The sequence below is a fragment of the Acomys minous genome (assembly GCF_964271855.1).
Source record: "Acomys minous genome assembly, chromosome: 14".
NCBI classification, from domain to species: domain Eukaryota; kingdom Metazoa; phylum Chordata; class Mammalia; order Rodentia; family Muridae; genus Acomys; species Acomys minous.
In genome coordinates, this window is record NC_140496.1 from 100,933,706 (window position 1) to 100,948,018 (window position 14,313).

The 14,313-nt window shown below is 43.7% G+C and overlaps 1 protein-coding gene across 3 annotated transcripts in view; it reads left to right on the forward strand.

Moving 5' to 3' along the window:
* TTLL7 (tubulin tyrosine ligase like 7) overlaps positions 1-14,313 on the forward strand; it is a 115,270-nt gene that overhangs the window by 65,067 nt on the left and 35,890 nt on the right. For all 3 annotated transcript variants that reach the window (XM_084757295.1, XM_084757294.1, XM_084757296.1), the window contains 7 exons: positions 10-157; positions 352-425; positions 1,440-1,575; positions 2,965-3,051; positions 8,685-8,886; positions 12,281-12,489; positions 13,417-13,551. In XM_084757295.1, coding sequence (XP_084613421.1) covers positions 10-157; positions 352-425; positions 1,440-1,575; positions 2,965-3,051; positions 8,685-8,886; positions 12,281-12,489; positions 13,417-13,551 — 991 coding nt within the window. The remainder of the gene's footprint in view (positions 1-9; positions 158-351; positions 426-1,439; positions 1,576-2,964; positions 3,052-8,684; positions 8,887-12,280; positions 12,490-13,416; positions 13,552-14,313) is intronic.

Sequence of the window (14,313 nt, forward strand, 5' to 3'; positions counted from 1 at the left end):
ACGTTTCAGGACCAGTGATAAAAGGAGGAACTTGGCCAAACAAAAAGCTGAGGCTCAAAGGAGGCTGTATGGTCAAAATCCAATAAGAAGGCTTTCGCCGGGCTCCTCCGACTGGGAGCAGCAGAGGCACCAGCTGGAGAGGCGGAAAGAAGAGTTGGTACGAACAGCGGGTTCAGTGTATTGGCTTATTTTTATTCTGACTTGCACTGTGGTGCACAGTCAACCCACGCTAGGCAAGTGCTCTGCCACTGAGCTACACCCCAGCCTGGTGTGAACCTTTTTACGACATGCCTACAGTTTGACCTGCTTTATTTACATTACGTTTTATTTATGAAATCTGTTCACTTTTAGAAAGAGAGACTCGTTCAAGTACGAAAGCAGGTTTCGCGGGAAGAACATGAAAATAGACATATGGGGAACTACAGGTAACTGCCGGCATATGGGGAAATGTACACAGGTAATGGCTGCGATGCTCTCACTGAGGCCGAAGAGGCGTCTGAGCAGTGGTTTCTCATCACCAGCTTTTTCAGCATATTTTAAGTATTGTGCTTTCTTTGTTAGAAACAGCATTTCACTATGCTTCAGGAGAATAAAGAGTCTGCGAGGAGATGTTCTAGTGGAAGCTGCTTTTGCTAGCTGGTCGGCTTCTGCTCTGCCTAGGGAGGCTTTTAACCAACCTTTCCTGTACCTGTATTTGGTCATTCTGTAGTATTTTTAAAAAGGCAAAATTAAGATCTTCCAGTATTCTTTCTGGCAATTTTTGGTGGCTGTTGTACTTCATTTTAAACCTAATTTCTCAACAACTGGGCAAAATAAGAACATGTTTGAAGGGTCTGGGTAGAGATGGGTGGTCGGGGAGTAGGAAATCTTCACAGTGTCCCCCAGGAAAGGACAAGAAGGGGACCTCTTGCTGTTCTTAGAAAGATGGTCTTTCCTCCCAGCCTGAGATTGCCTCCTCAGGATTTAGCAAAGGGTGCGCAGAGGATGTGGGTTTTCTCACACTTCCTGTAAGACGTTCTTTCCCGATGCTGACACCTCCACAGCAGCATGGAGAGCTGAAAACACTTTCCCCACTCTGCTTCTACCTGTGTTCATGCTCTCGCCCCAAGGGATCACTCAGAGGAGTGTCTGCAGTCCACACACTTAACACACACACTGAGACCGGCTGCGTTATCCCGGGTCCCCGCCCCCCCCTGCCCCCCCTAGGACACTTCCAGTCAGAGTTAACACTTCACCAACTTGTCCAAACAGCATTCCTCAAGCACTTCAGCCAACCCTATCCTCTCTATCTTTCAGTACGGAGTCACTGAGTGAAACTTCTCCGCGTGGATGTTATGCTTGCTTCTAGCACCTGGTTGGCCCAGAGCAGGGAGGGCAGTGGTTTTCTAAATGGCTGATTCTAACTATCAGATTGGGTTTCTCTGGTCCTTGTTTGGTAGGAGAATTTACCCCCCTGAAGATAAAATCCTGCTGGAGAAATATGAAGGCTTGTTGGCTGTGGCCTTCCAGACTTTTCTGTCAGGAAGAGCAGCTTCGTTCCAGCGCGAACTGAACAATCCTCTGAAAAGGATGAAGGTGAGAGGACGTCTGCACGGAGAAGGAGCCAGAGAAGCAATATGTCTTTAGTCAAGAGCCCATCTTAGGGCCGAGGGAATGGCTCAGCGGGTGGGAGGGCTTGCTGTCTAAGCATGAAGACCTGACTCCAATTGCTGTTCCCCTGTGTACGAGGCCGGTTGTAACCGCTCATGTATCTGCTACACCAGTGCTATTCAGAGGTCAGACAAAATCCCTGGGCCTTGCTGCCTGCCAACTTGGCCCAGGTTAGGGAGAGACCCTGGTTCAAGGGAGTAAGGCAGAGTGATAGATGTACAGCCTCCAACTGGCTTCTTGCACACATGTGCACACACACACACACACACACACACACACACATGCATGCACACATATACATACACACACATGCACATATACACACATGCATGTACATATACACACACAAACATACACACACATGCACACACATGCATGCACACATGCACGTACACATATACACATACATACACACATGCACACATACACACACAGACACACACACACACACACACACACACACACACACACACACACACACACAGAGCCAGAGTCTTTGTCATTTTAATAGCCATCCTTCCTAGATTGGAATACATTTCTACTGTAAGTTGTGATTATGTGTTTCTCCAATAAACTTTAAGGAGATTGTGAAGTTTACATCACAGATACGTGAACATAGTTTTGTCAGTGTTGGGACCTGGGTCACACAGCAAGATGGCTGCTTATGCTCTTCAGCACAGCTGCTCAGGCCTGCTCAACTTCCAGTTGTGGTGCCTGGACTTACATTTTCTCCTTAGACCTCAACATAAATTAGATGAGCACAGGAGAAGGCCGTTGGGTGCTTAGAGAGTCCCTCTACTGGTCACAGGCACAGAATTAAAATATTTTACATAGCTGTAAGGCATTCCTGCAGTGGTTACTGTTTCTAAGACAGTGTAACTGCTTCCTGTTAACTAATTCCTAACATTAAATTCTTTCTAAATGAAACTCTCAGGCCAGTTTTCATTTTTCTCTGTTGCATTTTAATATTAAATTGTACTAATTGGTGTTAATGAGATGAAGTCTGGAAGGTGAGCATGAGCTTTGCATGTCTTAGTGTCCAGTGAAATAATTTCCTAAATTCGGGTATTCTGAGATTTTAGCAGTATGCTGGAAAGGACATGCTTGCACACTCAGCTTCTGCTGTGCGTTCTGTTCATCACAGATTTGGTAAAGGGATCTGAAGAGTTTGCCTTTAATGCCTCCTTGTTTGACCCTCGTGACCACCACTGTTAGTTCCTAGAACAATCCGTGCACATGAGCGTACAGAGCTCAGCGGACTTGTAAACAGCCTATACTTGTTTACTGACCACAGTTTCAATGATGATTTTGAAGGAGGAAGATATTTTGGATCTTCTGGAACAATGTGAAATTGACGATGAAAAGTTGATGGGAAAGACTCCCAGAATCCGAGGACCAAAGGTGAAATGTCACTACCTTCCATAGTGCCAAAGTCCATGTCACTGAGTGCAAGTGATTTCTCCTAAATATTTCCCTCAAGAGTTATGATGTGTTTTTATAGGAACTTCAGGAATTCTGTGTCTAGTAAAGGCAAAACCAAGCAAATGATGTTACCTCGCACACACGCATGCTTTGCTTCATTAGCTTCCTTCAGATTTTTGTTTGTCCCCAATTGCTAATGAACACCTCATGATTCAGATAGGCTGGATTTAGATAGGGTTCTGTTACAGTCCCAGATAGTTAACAAAGACTTGTGTAGGACTATAGGTAAGGCACATTGTGACTCTACAGATACTTCAGTAGGAAGCCCTCCTGTCTGTCTGTCTGTCTGTCTGTCTGGTTTCCATGTAGTGTATATCCACATTGTATGTTGAATGTAATTCTCTTCTCCCTTTTTTCTTGTCCCTTTCTCCTCCTATTAAGGAAGAGTTTCCTCATCTTTCTAAGTTCTTTCATTTTTATCCTCACATTAAGTATGTATACATGATTATAAAATTTTGTAAGATGTCTATACAAAATCCAGGAACCACAATATGAAAATTATTAGAAGTTGTCTTAATTCACTTAATGTGGCTATCTCCAGTGGCATCTTCAATGGCATGAATTTGGCTTCTTTTTAAAAAAAATTTATTTATTCACTTTACATCCTGATTGCAGCCCCCTCTCCTCCCAGTGCCCCCCTTACATAGCCCTCCCCCAATTCTCTCTCCTTCTCCTCAGAGAAGAGGGAGGTTCTCCCATGGGTACCAGCCCCCACCCTGGCACATTAAGTTGCTGCAGATCAATTAGGGGAACAGGATCCAAAGGCAAAGCAGATCAATTAGGGGAACAGGATCCAAAGGCAGGTACCAGAATTAGAGATGGCCCCTATTCTAATTGTTGGGGAACAAAGACCAAACGGCCCATCTGTTACACATGTGCAGGGGGCCTAGGGCCAGGCCATGCAAGCTCTTTGGTTGGTGGTTCAGTCTCTGTGAGCCCCCATGGGCCTAGGTTAGTTGACTTTGTAGGTCTTGTGGAGCCCTGGACCACTCCGGCTCTCTCAATCCTTCCCACAACTCTCCCGTAGGACTCCCTGAGCTCTGACTACTGTTTGGCTCTGGGACTCTGCATTTGTTCTCAGCAGCTGCTAGGTGAACCCTCTTAGAGAAGTTATGCTAGTCTATTGACTATAAGCACAGCAGAGTAACATTAATAGTGTCAGGGACTGGTTCTCTCCCATGGGATGTGTCTCAAGTAGGGCTAGTCTTTGGTTGGCCATTCCCTCAATCTTTGATTTATCTTTGTCCCTGCACATCTTGTTGGCAGGACAAACTTTGGGTCAAAGGTTTTGTGGGTGGGTTGGTGTCCTTATCCTTCCATTGGAAGTCCCGCCTAGCTACAGGAGGTGGCCACTTAGTGGTTTATGGGGACCACATTTTCCCTGTCCATTCCTCTGATGTTGACATTTAGGTTGGCTTCATAGCATAGCCATGGTAAGTGATGTGGAAATAAGCATTGATCTCAGGAATGTGCTATGTTGTCTTTGGAGAGGCTTTATTACGGACACAGTGACAGTGAATTCTTAAGAACAGACGCAGTTCTTAGTGTTAAAGTTATTTTTATAAAACCGTGCTTATTTCACAGTTTCTCTTTTAGCCCAGCTATCACAGAAATAACTTAGATTTTTAAATATTTGTTTCATAATAAGCTTCACAACACAATAACTGAGCAGTTATTGCTATATTCCTAACCCTCTACGCTAATTTGGTTTTCTCCCAGAGATACTTGGACTTTGTAGCCTTCCCTTTTCCAGCGCTCTCTCCTGATGTCTTCTGGACCTTTCCCATGGGCTGAATCCCCCACTTTTCCCTCTAACTCCTCCTTCCTTGGCTGGCAGGAAGCCCACCCCTACTCTCTCCCCTGCTCAGGAGTTGGCTGTAAGCTGCTTTATTGGCATATCAGGGGACAATTGGGGAACAGAGCTTATACAACATTCAGACAGGAGAGTCTCAGAACAAGGACTGCAGCCAGACATGGGGGCGGGGGCACAGAAATCAGCACCTGAGTTACACAATAGCCTTATGTCTACATCTTAGGAATGAGAAAGCTGTTGTGAAGGCAAAAGTGAGGCCGGTATGTGTTCTGCCTAACACCACTGTTCCTGCAGTTTATGATGTATGACGAATTGCTCGCTAGCAGGGAAGCAGGAAATCGAATGTGAGAAATCGTAGAGACACTTGCCAGCATGTACTTTTTCGTTTATATTTCAGCATTGCCGAACTCCCCCTCCATTGTGAGGCTCTCAGGCTTTAAGTCTTGTTCACTAAAACAAAGAAGGAATCCCTCTCCGATGTGTTGCTGGATTGAGTAGAGACTCCTTCCTAACCAGCCCGCACCCTGGCTACTTCCTGTGAGCTCTCTCTTGAACCACCATGTAGACTCAGGCTTCACAGCCCCTCCCCCGCCTTCTCCTCAGGACTGATGCTGTTGCAGAGCAGCTGTCATGAGGCACTATATTTGTGTGCGGGTATGAGCACCTTGAAGGTGGGAAGTGGGTTTTCATCTTTTATCTGCAGCACCTAAGAGTGTCTAGTACGTCACACATCCCCAAAACCTATTGGTCAAATCTGTTGAATGTGTCCAAAATGTTCTCATTGGCTAGTTGAAGAGCAGACGGGTGAGCGTCAAAGCAAAGTGGATACGATGAGTACTGAGTGGACTGTAAACTAGGCGGGGTGACTGAGGACAGCTTTCTGGGGGGATTGCCATTGGAACAGGGTTTGCAAAATGAGCCCTGTTCATCTGGGTTAGGAGGGACATTCAAGGCAAAGCCGGAGAGTTGTGATGCTGCGTCAGGTGGGGGAGTCTGTGGCGTGCTTCAGGAGGCAAGGGCGACCTCAGGCGTCAAACATTATTCTGAAAGCTCAAAGTTCCTGTGAAACACATCTATTTAGATTATCTGGAAAAGTGAGTGCCCTTGTGAACCATGGCTCCATGTGGGGGAAAGGTCTGAGGAGTTTTCTTTTCTTTTCTTTTCTTTTCTTCCTTCTTTCTTTCTTTCTTTTTTTCTTGCTTTTTGAGACAGGATTTCTCTGTAACACAGAGCTCTGGCTGTCCTGGATTCTCTTTGTAGACCAGGGTGGCCTGTAACTTACAGAGATCCACCTGCCTCTGCCTCCAAAATGCTGGGATTAAAGGTGTGCACCACCATGCCTGGCTCATTTGAGGAAATTTTAAGCTTTGCATATTTTACAAGTATGTTGTACCAACCAGTTGTACCACTAGAGTTCCTAAGCTTTGCATAGCAAGCACCGCAGTTTGCCATAACCAGCCTGAGACAGCCTGAGGACACAACATTGATGGTAGAGAGGCATGTGCAAAGGCACAGAGGCGTCTTGTATTTACCTTCATTTTCTTTATGTAAGATTTGCCATCCAAAGCAAAGCGTGATGGATGGATTCTGGGAAGAGCTCACATTGTGTATTTTCCAACTTCTACATAAACAGGAGAAGTTAATGATGTAGTTATTGAAATGATGAATCGGGCAACTCCTTAACTGTTAAAGTCAGCAGAATTTCTATGTAGCCGAGAGCAGCATAATTAATGTAGGAGTATATTTATAATTCTTATTTAAGTTTTATCCAGGTTTCTAAAGTGACCCAAACTTCTAGAGACCTTCTACTTCAGAGGAACAGGGCTTTGTGGTGAATAGTGCTCACCAAGCTCTTCATTAGTGAATAATAATTTGAAATTATTTTTGTTAGATTAACTTTGTGCAGGATAAGTATTAGCATCTCAATTATTTCAGAAGGAATATTAGCCACACAAATAAGTGCTACATAAAGCATTGGCCATGTTTCTAAATTGGTACACACACATTTCTTTTACTTGTACATTTATGTATTTTTATATCTGGCCTATTTCATAATAAAACTACAAATAAAATTATGTAGCATGATTTGTGTCATAGTTTCATGCCACCTTCAAATTCCCATCATACAGTTAAAGTGCCACTGAGAGTTCATATTGCTATGACTTCTATTTGCTGTTTACTATTGCTTGAACAGTTACGCTGGTCAAGAGGTCCTAAATGCCTGCATGACACGACACTTCAGCTGCCCACTCCCACTATGACTTCTCCGTAGGGTCGATTAATTATGCAGTCAGTCTTTGGGAAAGTGCGAAAGCAGTGTGCTGCTTGGAGGAAGGCACTCCTGCATGCTGGATCGTGCTTCCTTCAGGGTATGCTAAACTTCTGAAGAGACATCTTTTCTCTGGGGTTCGTGTTTGCCCAGGTTGTCAACGTGTTTGATGACTGTGTTACTGGCAAATATTTTTATGCATTTCTGTTTGAGCATTTTTTTAGTACTCTGTAAATATTAGGCCATCAAAAGGAGAGCATATGCTTAAAGACAAGTTGGTACCCAGTGTATTCAGTTCCTTTTCCATGTAGGTCGTATTTCATCCTTTGCACAAGCTGTAACTTTAATGCCATCATGCTTTGGCTTGCTTTGTATTCCAGATGCTTCTCCCCTCCTTCTCTCATCCTGTACTGTCACACTGGAGAGACATAGTTTCTTTCCATAAACTCCCATGACATCCTAGGAATTCATTATGGTACACAATAGCATCAGAGCCACCAGTATGCAACTGCAGAAGCCTGTCTCAGCAGGAACAGGGGGTATATGGTGTTTGTAACAAGCAGGCTTCAAATCACTGAGTTACAGAACTGCCTTGTCCTCCATTAAGCACGGCCTTTCTGAGTTAGGCCATCCCATATCTCTCCCTGTCCCTCCACATGCCTGGTGCCTTTAGAAATATCTGTCATGAGGAGTGGAAGTAGGTTGAATCTGTTAGAAATATTAGGACATAATACCATGGCAATCAGACATATAGAGTCACTCTTCTGCATCATGTCCCTCTTCCAAAAAGTTTCACACCACAGTGATTTTCATATGACATGCTGGTAGAACGTCACACATTGATAATGAAAAGCAATGATAGTCCATTGTGGCCAGGCTGCATTAAAGTTAGAAATTCTCTATGAAGGGTCGTACACAAGTCATCACATTTAGAAAGTGGATGCTTAGCTAAAATACATAAAGAGCATGTGAGACTGGCTTTGGGGTCAATTCCAAGTAAAATAAAGGAATGAACAACCAAATATCAGCAGTGAGCCAGCCATGTGAGTAGTGCTTGGCTTCCTGAACATCATGTGAGCGGCTCTGTTATAGTGAATACTGGCCTTACTTCTGATGGCTTCTCTTGTTTTCACTTTGTTAGTCCCTTTATCCTTCTCCCGCCCCACCCCAGTCATCTTTTACTGGTCGAGTCTTGATGCCTAATCTCTCATATGCTGTTTATATTTTTAGATGAAACATTTCCCCTCGCTTTGTTGTTGTTTATGGAAACTGTTGTTTATTGCAGTCAAGTAGAAACAGCATTGTCCTTCTCAGGGCTGCGCACAGGATGCCAAGCAAGCTTCACAGCTAGTGTGTCCTCTACTGGCCGAAAAGCACCAAGAAGTAGAGAGGGCTTTCCATATTCACTAATAAGCAGTTGAGGATGGGGCACAAATTCTAGCCAAGTGACGTCGTGTCCCTTCGTTACAGCCCCTGTGTTGCATGCCGGAATGTGCGCAGGTGATGAAGATGCAAAAGTGTTACTGTAGCAGCGAGAGCAGCTATGACAGCAACAGCAGCAGCAGCAGCTCGGAGCTGGAGGAGAACGAAAAAGAACTGTGTCAGAAGAGACGAGAGCAAATCTCATATAACGTCAAGCACAGCAGTCACTGCAAGCTAATCCAACGGTCCAGTAAGTCAATCTCTCCTACATTGCTACATGAAGAATTATCGAATTGAAACTCTTGAATTCAATAAAAAAAAAAAAGTCCTTGGGCCAAAAGAAGCATTGTCATGTGTGAGGAGACCTGTGTTCTATCCCCTGTCTTTCCCTAGTCAGAGCTGGGTCCGTCCCTCAAGCCCTCTCAATGTCTGCAAGCCCTTTCTTCCGTCTTCCATAGCTCACTAGTTGTGGCATGGGTTTTACAGATGCGTCACAAGGCTTTTAGGTAGACCATGTTCTCTTCTAAGCCCACAATCATGTCTACCTGTCACCTCCTTTGTTTGACACTGTCACCTATTTTTAAACATCTCTCTAGGCGTTTGACTTGATATGCCCGGGAGCCACAGAACTGGGAAGTAGTTGAAAGTTTATCCCCTCTCGCTTTCATCCTGGGGAAGCATTTAATCGGGACGTGGGGTGCATCACAGGTGTTTAGGAAAGCAACCAACTTCTTTTTCATCTCTTTCCCTTCAATTATCTTTACATTTTCTCTCTCTCTCTCTCTCTCTCTCTCTCTCTCTCTCTCTCTCTCTCTCTCTTCCTTTCTTTCCTTTCTTCAATCCCAAATGGCCATGATCCAGCCTCTGATTTGCCACTTACCCTCAAATATCCAAGCTAATATCTCCATTTTCCTAGACTTCCTTGTAAAACACTTTGTTGCTGCCACCGCTGAACTAGGACCCACTACACACGGCCATTTGCACAGCACACAGTGTCTCAAGGATAAGTGGGACTCGGTTTTTATTTTGGAAGCTGATGTTTTTATGTTCAGATGTTGCTGGGCTTTAGATCCCTTGCCTTTTAGCTAATGTGACTATTATGTAATAGCACGAACGGATGATGGTTATGGGTCAGGAGAGAAGAGATCTGTAGGGTTTTACAACTCTGAGGTTGACTGTCCTGTGCCCTAGGACCACTAGGTTAAAGGACCAAGATCAGATAGTAAATTAATACAGTGGGATGCAGAATTAGAACTTGTTTTTTTTTTAATGTAGGATTTTTAATTTTAAGTCAACCTAACTCAATCACATATTTATTTTCTTGTTGCACCTCTAGGTGGGGATTCATGACGAGGGCTTTACTTTGTTTTGTACTTTCTCCTTAATCTTATGCCAGGAGCCCCACAGTCACCAATCATCCATACATCGATGACCACGGGCAGATCCAGATCATGTATCATTTTCTTGTGTAGACAGTGGACTTACGGTATTGTTAAAGCCTTAGAAAACAACACAAAAGACTTTTTCTCACATAACATATAGGTGGAAATCATAACCGTGTTTTCTACTTACCCAGTCCCACCAGTGAATATAACCACTGTAGTTTTCTTTTCTGAATTCCAGGTGCGTAGGTGAAAAGTAAGAAACTGAGATGGCTTGAAACAATGACATTTTCCTTCTGCCCCATGAGCAGGGTCTACTTGTTCGGTTCTTGCCCTAGGCTTATAAGGAGGCTGACCACAAGGTAGCTTGGAACAAATGGTTTAGAATTATTATTATTTTTAAACATGACATTTGTGTTATTGCTGTATGTTAAAGGTGCAACCTTTGTAACTAGTATTTTTTTTAAAGGTAGGCTGCCCAGTGATATGTTCCTATGCAGCGTGCTGTTAAAAAGTGCCACACCCCACAGGTACAGGGCAAAGTTAATACTTACAGCAAACTTTTGTTTTTAAACACTGGCTCCTAAAGCTTGAGTGGTGTATATTTTTTATGCTTTCCAGAACATAGAGAAACAATCCTACATTCACCACACACTCACCTTTTTAGAAGTGCACCCCTAAATCTACCATTTATATCCATCACCTTATGAAGCTTTCAGTTCTTCTCAACAGCTGATGAAGAGAGAGATTTGGGTATGCAACCTGGCTTCATGTGCTTTTTAAAAAATTCCTTAATTAATGAAGATTGATATATTCTCCAAGCAGAGCACAAGCCCAATATAGAGGATCCGCAGGACAAATGAGCTGGAGAAAAGACTAAAGTGCTGATGCTGTTGAGCAGTTCTTTTTTCAGGTCACGAGTCACAGCTACCAGAGACTGTTTCTCCTTCATCGCTGTTACCATAGTGCACAAGGGCAGATATTTGATGGCTTCCATAGATATTTATTCTGATAACAGTCCTAGTCCTGACTTCATTGTTTTCTTCTCTCAAATCTTTTGCTATTAAAATTCTCTCTCCCTCCCCCCTCCCCGTCTCGTGTGTGTGTGTGTGTGTGTGTGTGTATAAGACCATCAACTTACTGCAGGTCTTTTAATAGCCAATTATATTCAAATTACACTAGAATAATCTTTATATTATTCTTTTGTCCTGTGACTCCCACCAGAGGCCTGAATTCTATTCCTTATCTGTTTACTCTGGCCACTGTCTGTCCTCCTTTCCTTCCCTCCTGAGATCCTTGCTTTAAAGTGGTTAATCTCTACCTACACAGAGAGTCCAATAGCCAGTTTTAACCCAAGATTAGTAGTTAGCATTGTGGCATCAGTGAAAAGTGGAGACTTTTAGCATTCAATGGTGAAGACTTTAGGTGGTGGCTGACGTCGGCCACCATCTTGCTGTGTGACTCTGGGAAGTCTCCTTTTCTGATGTTCTAGACAACAGAAATTCCTTCTCCAGGCTAGGGAGATGGCTCTGTGGGTGAAATGCTTCCTGTGCAAGTGTGAGGACCTAGGTTCAAATTCTAGAACTCGGATAATGCTGGGTTTGGCAGCATGTGTACAATTCCTGTCTTCCTACGGCAAGACTGGGAGGTGGAGACAGGAGAACCCCTGTACTCTGGGTGTGTGTGGGGGTGGGGGAGGGGCAACTTGTCTACATCCACAGCGATAAAGGCCAAATGATGAGGCAACCGAGTCTCAAACAAGGCAAAAGGTGACGACTGAAACCTGAAGCTGTCCTCCAGACTCCGCCTGTGTGCCATGGCATTTGTGTCCCTGTATTCACACACATGAATACACACACACACACACACACACACACACACACACACACACACACACACACACCCCTTCTTACAGAGGTTTCTATGAGAGTGACATAAAGGGGCAAGGCACGACCGGGTGCTCACAAGTGCCTCCTGAGTATTAGTCTCTTTCCTTCTGTTTCTCTGACATCACGCTTTGAGAACCTAGCACTGAAGTCCTGTTTACAGCATCTCGCCAGCACAGCTGTTCTTCATACACCAGAACCGTTCTGTGCCAAGCTCTCTGTTCAAACTGAAGAATTGATTCCCCACTTCTCTTTTTGTGACAGTGTGTGGGCCTTGACATTTGTTACCCAGCTACCACCTGGTCTAATCATTAGTCTATGGAGACCTGATAGGGAGAAAAGTTTACTAACGGCAGCACTTCTCCATCGTCGATAGATTCCATGAGGCGTTCGGTCAGCTGCCCTCGGTCCATCTCTGCTCACTCACCTTCCAGTGGGGACGTGCGCCCCTTTTCTTCTCATCAAGTGATACCATTAGCTCGACCAACTTCGGCATCTCGGTCACATTCCTTAAACCGTGCTTCCTCCTCCTACATGAGATACCTGCCCAGCAGTAATGACGGCAGCTCCACCAAATCTCTGTTGGTAAGCTATCCGAGCGAGTGTGCCCTCCCAAGGTTGCAGGAAACACTGTACTCAGGGTATAGGTGGTGAAGGGATCTGCTGAGAGACAGGGTGAGGAGCAGAACCCCCAATCCTTGCTGTGATTCAGTCACGACGGTTAAAAGTCATGTTGTTCCCGTTTCCTAGGCTCCGGTGTAGTAAGGGCTCCTAAAAGGTGAGCCTCGCCATATCTCAGAAGTCAAGGTTGGGCATGAGGAAGCAATGCTCTCCATTCTATTTCCTGATGCACAAGGATGATGATGTTGGCAAGCATTTTGTAAATGCATGGCCTTTTGCAATATCTTAATGGAGTCTGTAGACACAAGCACATTTAGTGTATGTAAAATATCTCTTGAAACTATAGATTAATAGTTTAAAAGCTAATTAAATTCTACTTATAGAGCCTAGGTACAGTGCTCTTTAGAATGTTGTCTGTATATTAAACTAGCTTGTTGTCTCCTCTATTCAGCATAAAATAGAGAAATTGACAGTTGAGGAAGTCAGTGGTTTTATTATATTTTGCTGGAGCTAGACCAGAGACTTATTTAAAGCTCTCGTTTCATTAACACTGATGTTTCCGATGGGGGAAACTCAGGAAATATACATGGATTAATTCACTTCCTAATAATGACTAATTTTATGTTCCAAACCACAAATTTGTGGCAAATGAAACAGGTTGGGAAGTTCTTTTAAAATACTCATAGTTAATGCTTATATCTTAAGCAAGATGAAACACAGCCAAGGGTAAATATAAAAGATAACTTTACAAATAATAATAAGCTTAATGCAAAAAAAAAGTTCATTTAGAAAATTAAAAGTGCATCATTTTTACCTAGAAATATCTTTTAAATTTTACTGGCACAATGGAATGAGATTCCCTCCCAATATCTGTATTCTTTCACATTTAAGAACGAGTCTTTGCGGCAACTGAAAACAAAAGAACAGGAAGATGACCTCACAAATCAGACCTTGTTTGTTCTCAAGGACATGAGGATCCGCTTTCCTGGGAAGTCAGACGCAGAGTCAGAGCTCATGATAGAAGAAGTGAGTATCCGATGCTCTCCAGGTCCCCAGAAAATCTGTTCACTTCTTGAGTATTCAAATGCATCTCCTGGCACTGGGGCGATGGCTCTGTCGGTCCAGCACTTGCTGGACCAGCATGGGGAATTGTAGGGCAGGCACTAACAGAAAGAGCTGGCATGGCAGCATGTACCCACAGTCTCAGCAATGGGAAGGCAGAGAAAGAAGGGCTCCTGGGGTTTCACAGCAGTTACCCCAGGGTACCTGATGAGCTCCAGATCCCAGTGAGAGATTGTGTCTCAGTACCTCAAGGTAACTGGTGCCTGAGGGAAGACAGCCAAGACTGACTCTGACCTCCACAGGCATGCATGGGCATGCATATGCACACATATACACACTAACATACATGTGCACTGTACATACATGAACATGCACACATGCGTCCTGTACATCTACACAAAAATGTGTTCCTTGGTCGATTGTACTTAATTGCATAGGGAGTTTAATTGATGTTACTTTTAGCCTTCAGAATCTTTGTAACATAGAAGAAATAATTTTAGTTATTAGGAACATTTTATCACATAATAAAGCTGTCAAGTGAGAATAGTTAGCATCAAGTAATAATTTCTTTATGATCAAAGAAATGTCAGGATAAACTCGTCTATGTAGAGCCTTACTAAGCTGAAGAGCTCTAAGATGAAGAGACAGGATGAAAATAGTAGCGGCCGGTAGAAAATGTCAAGAAGACTTAAAGCTGATACCTGGAATATCATGTTTTGAAAGTCA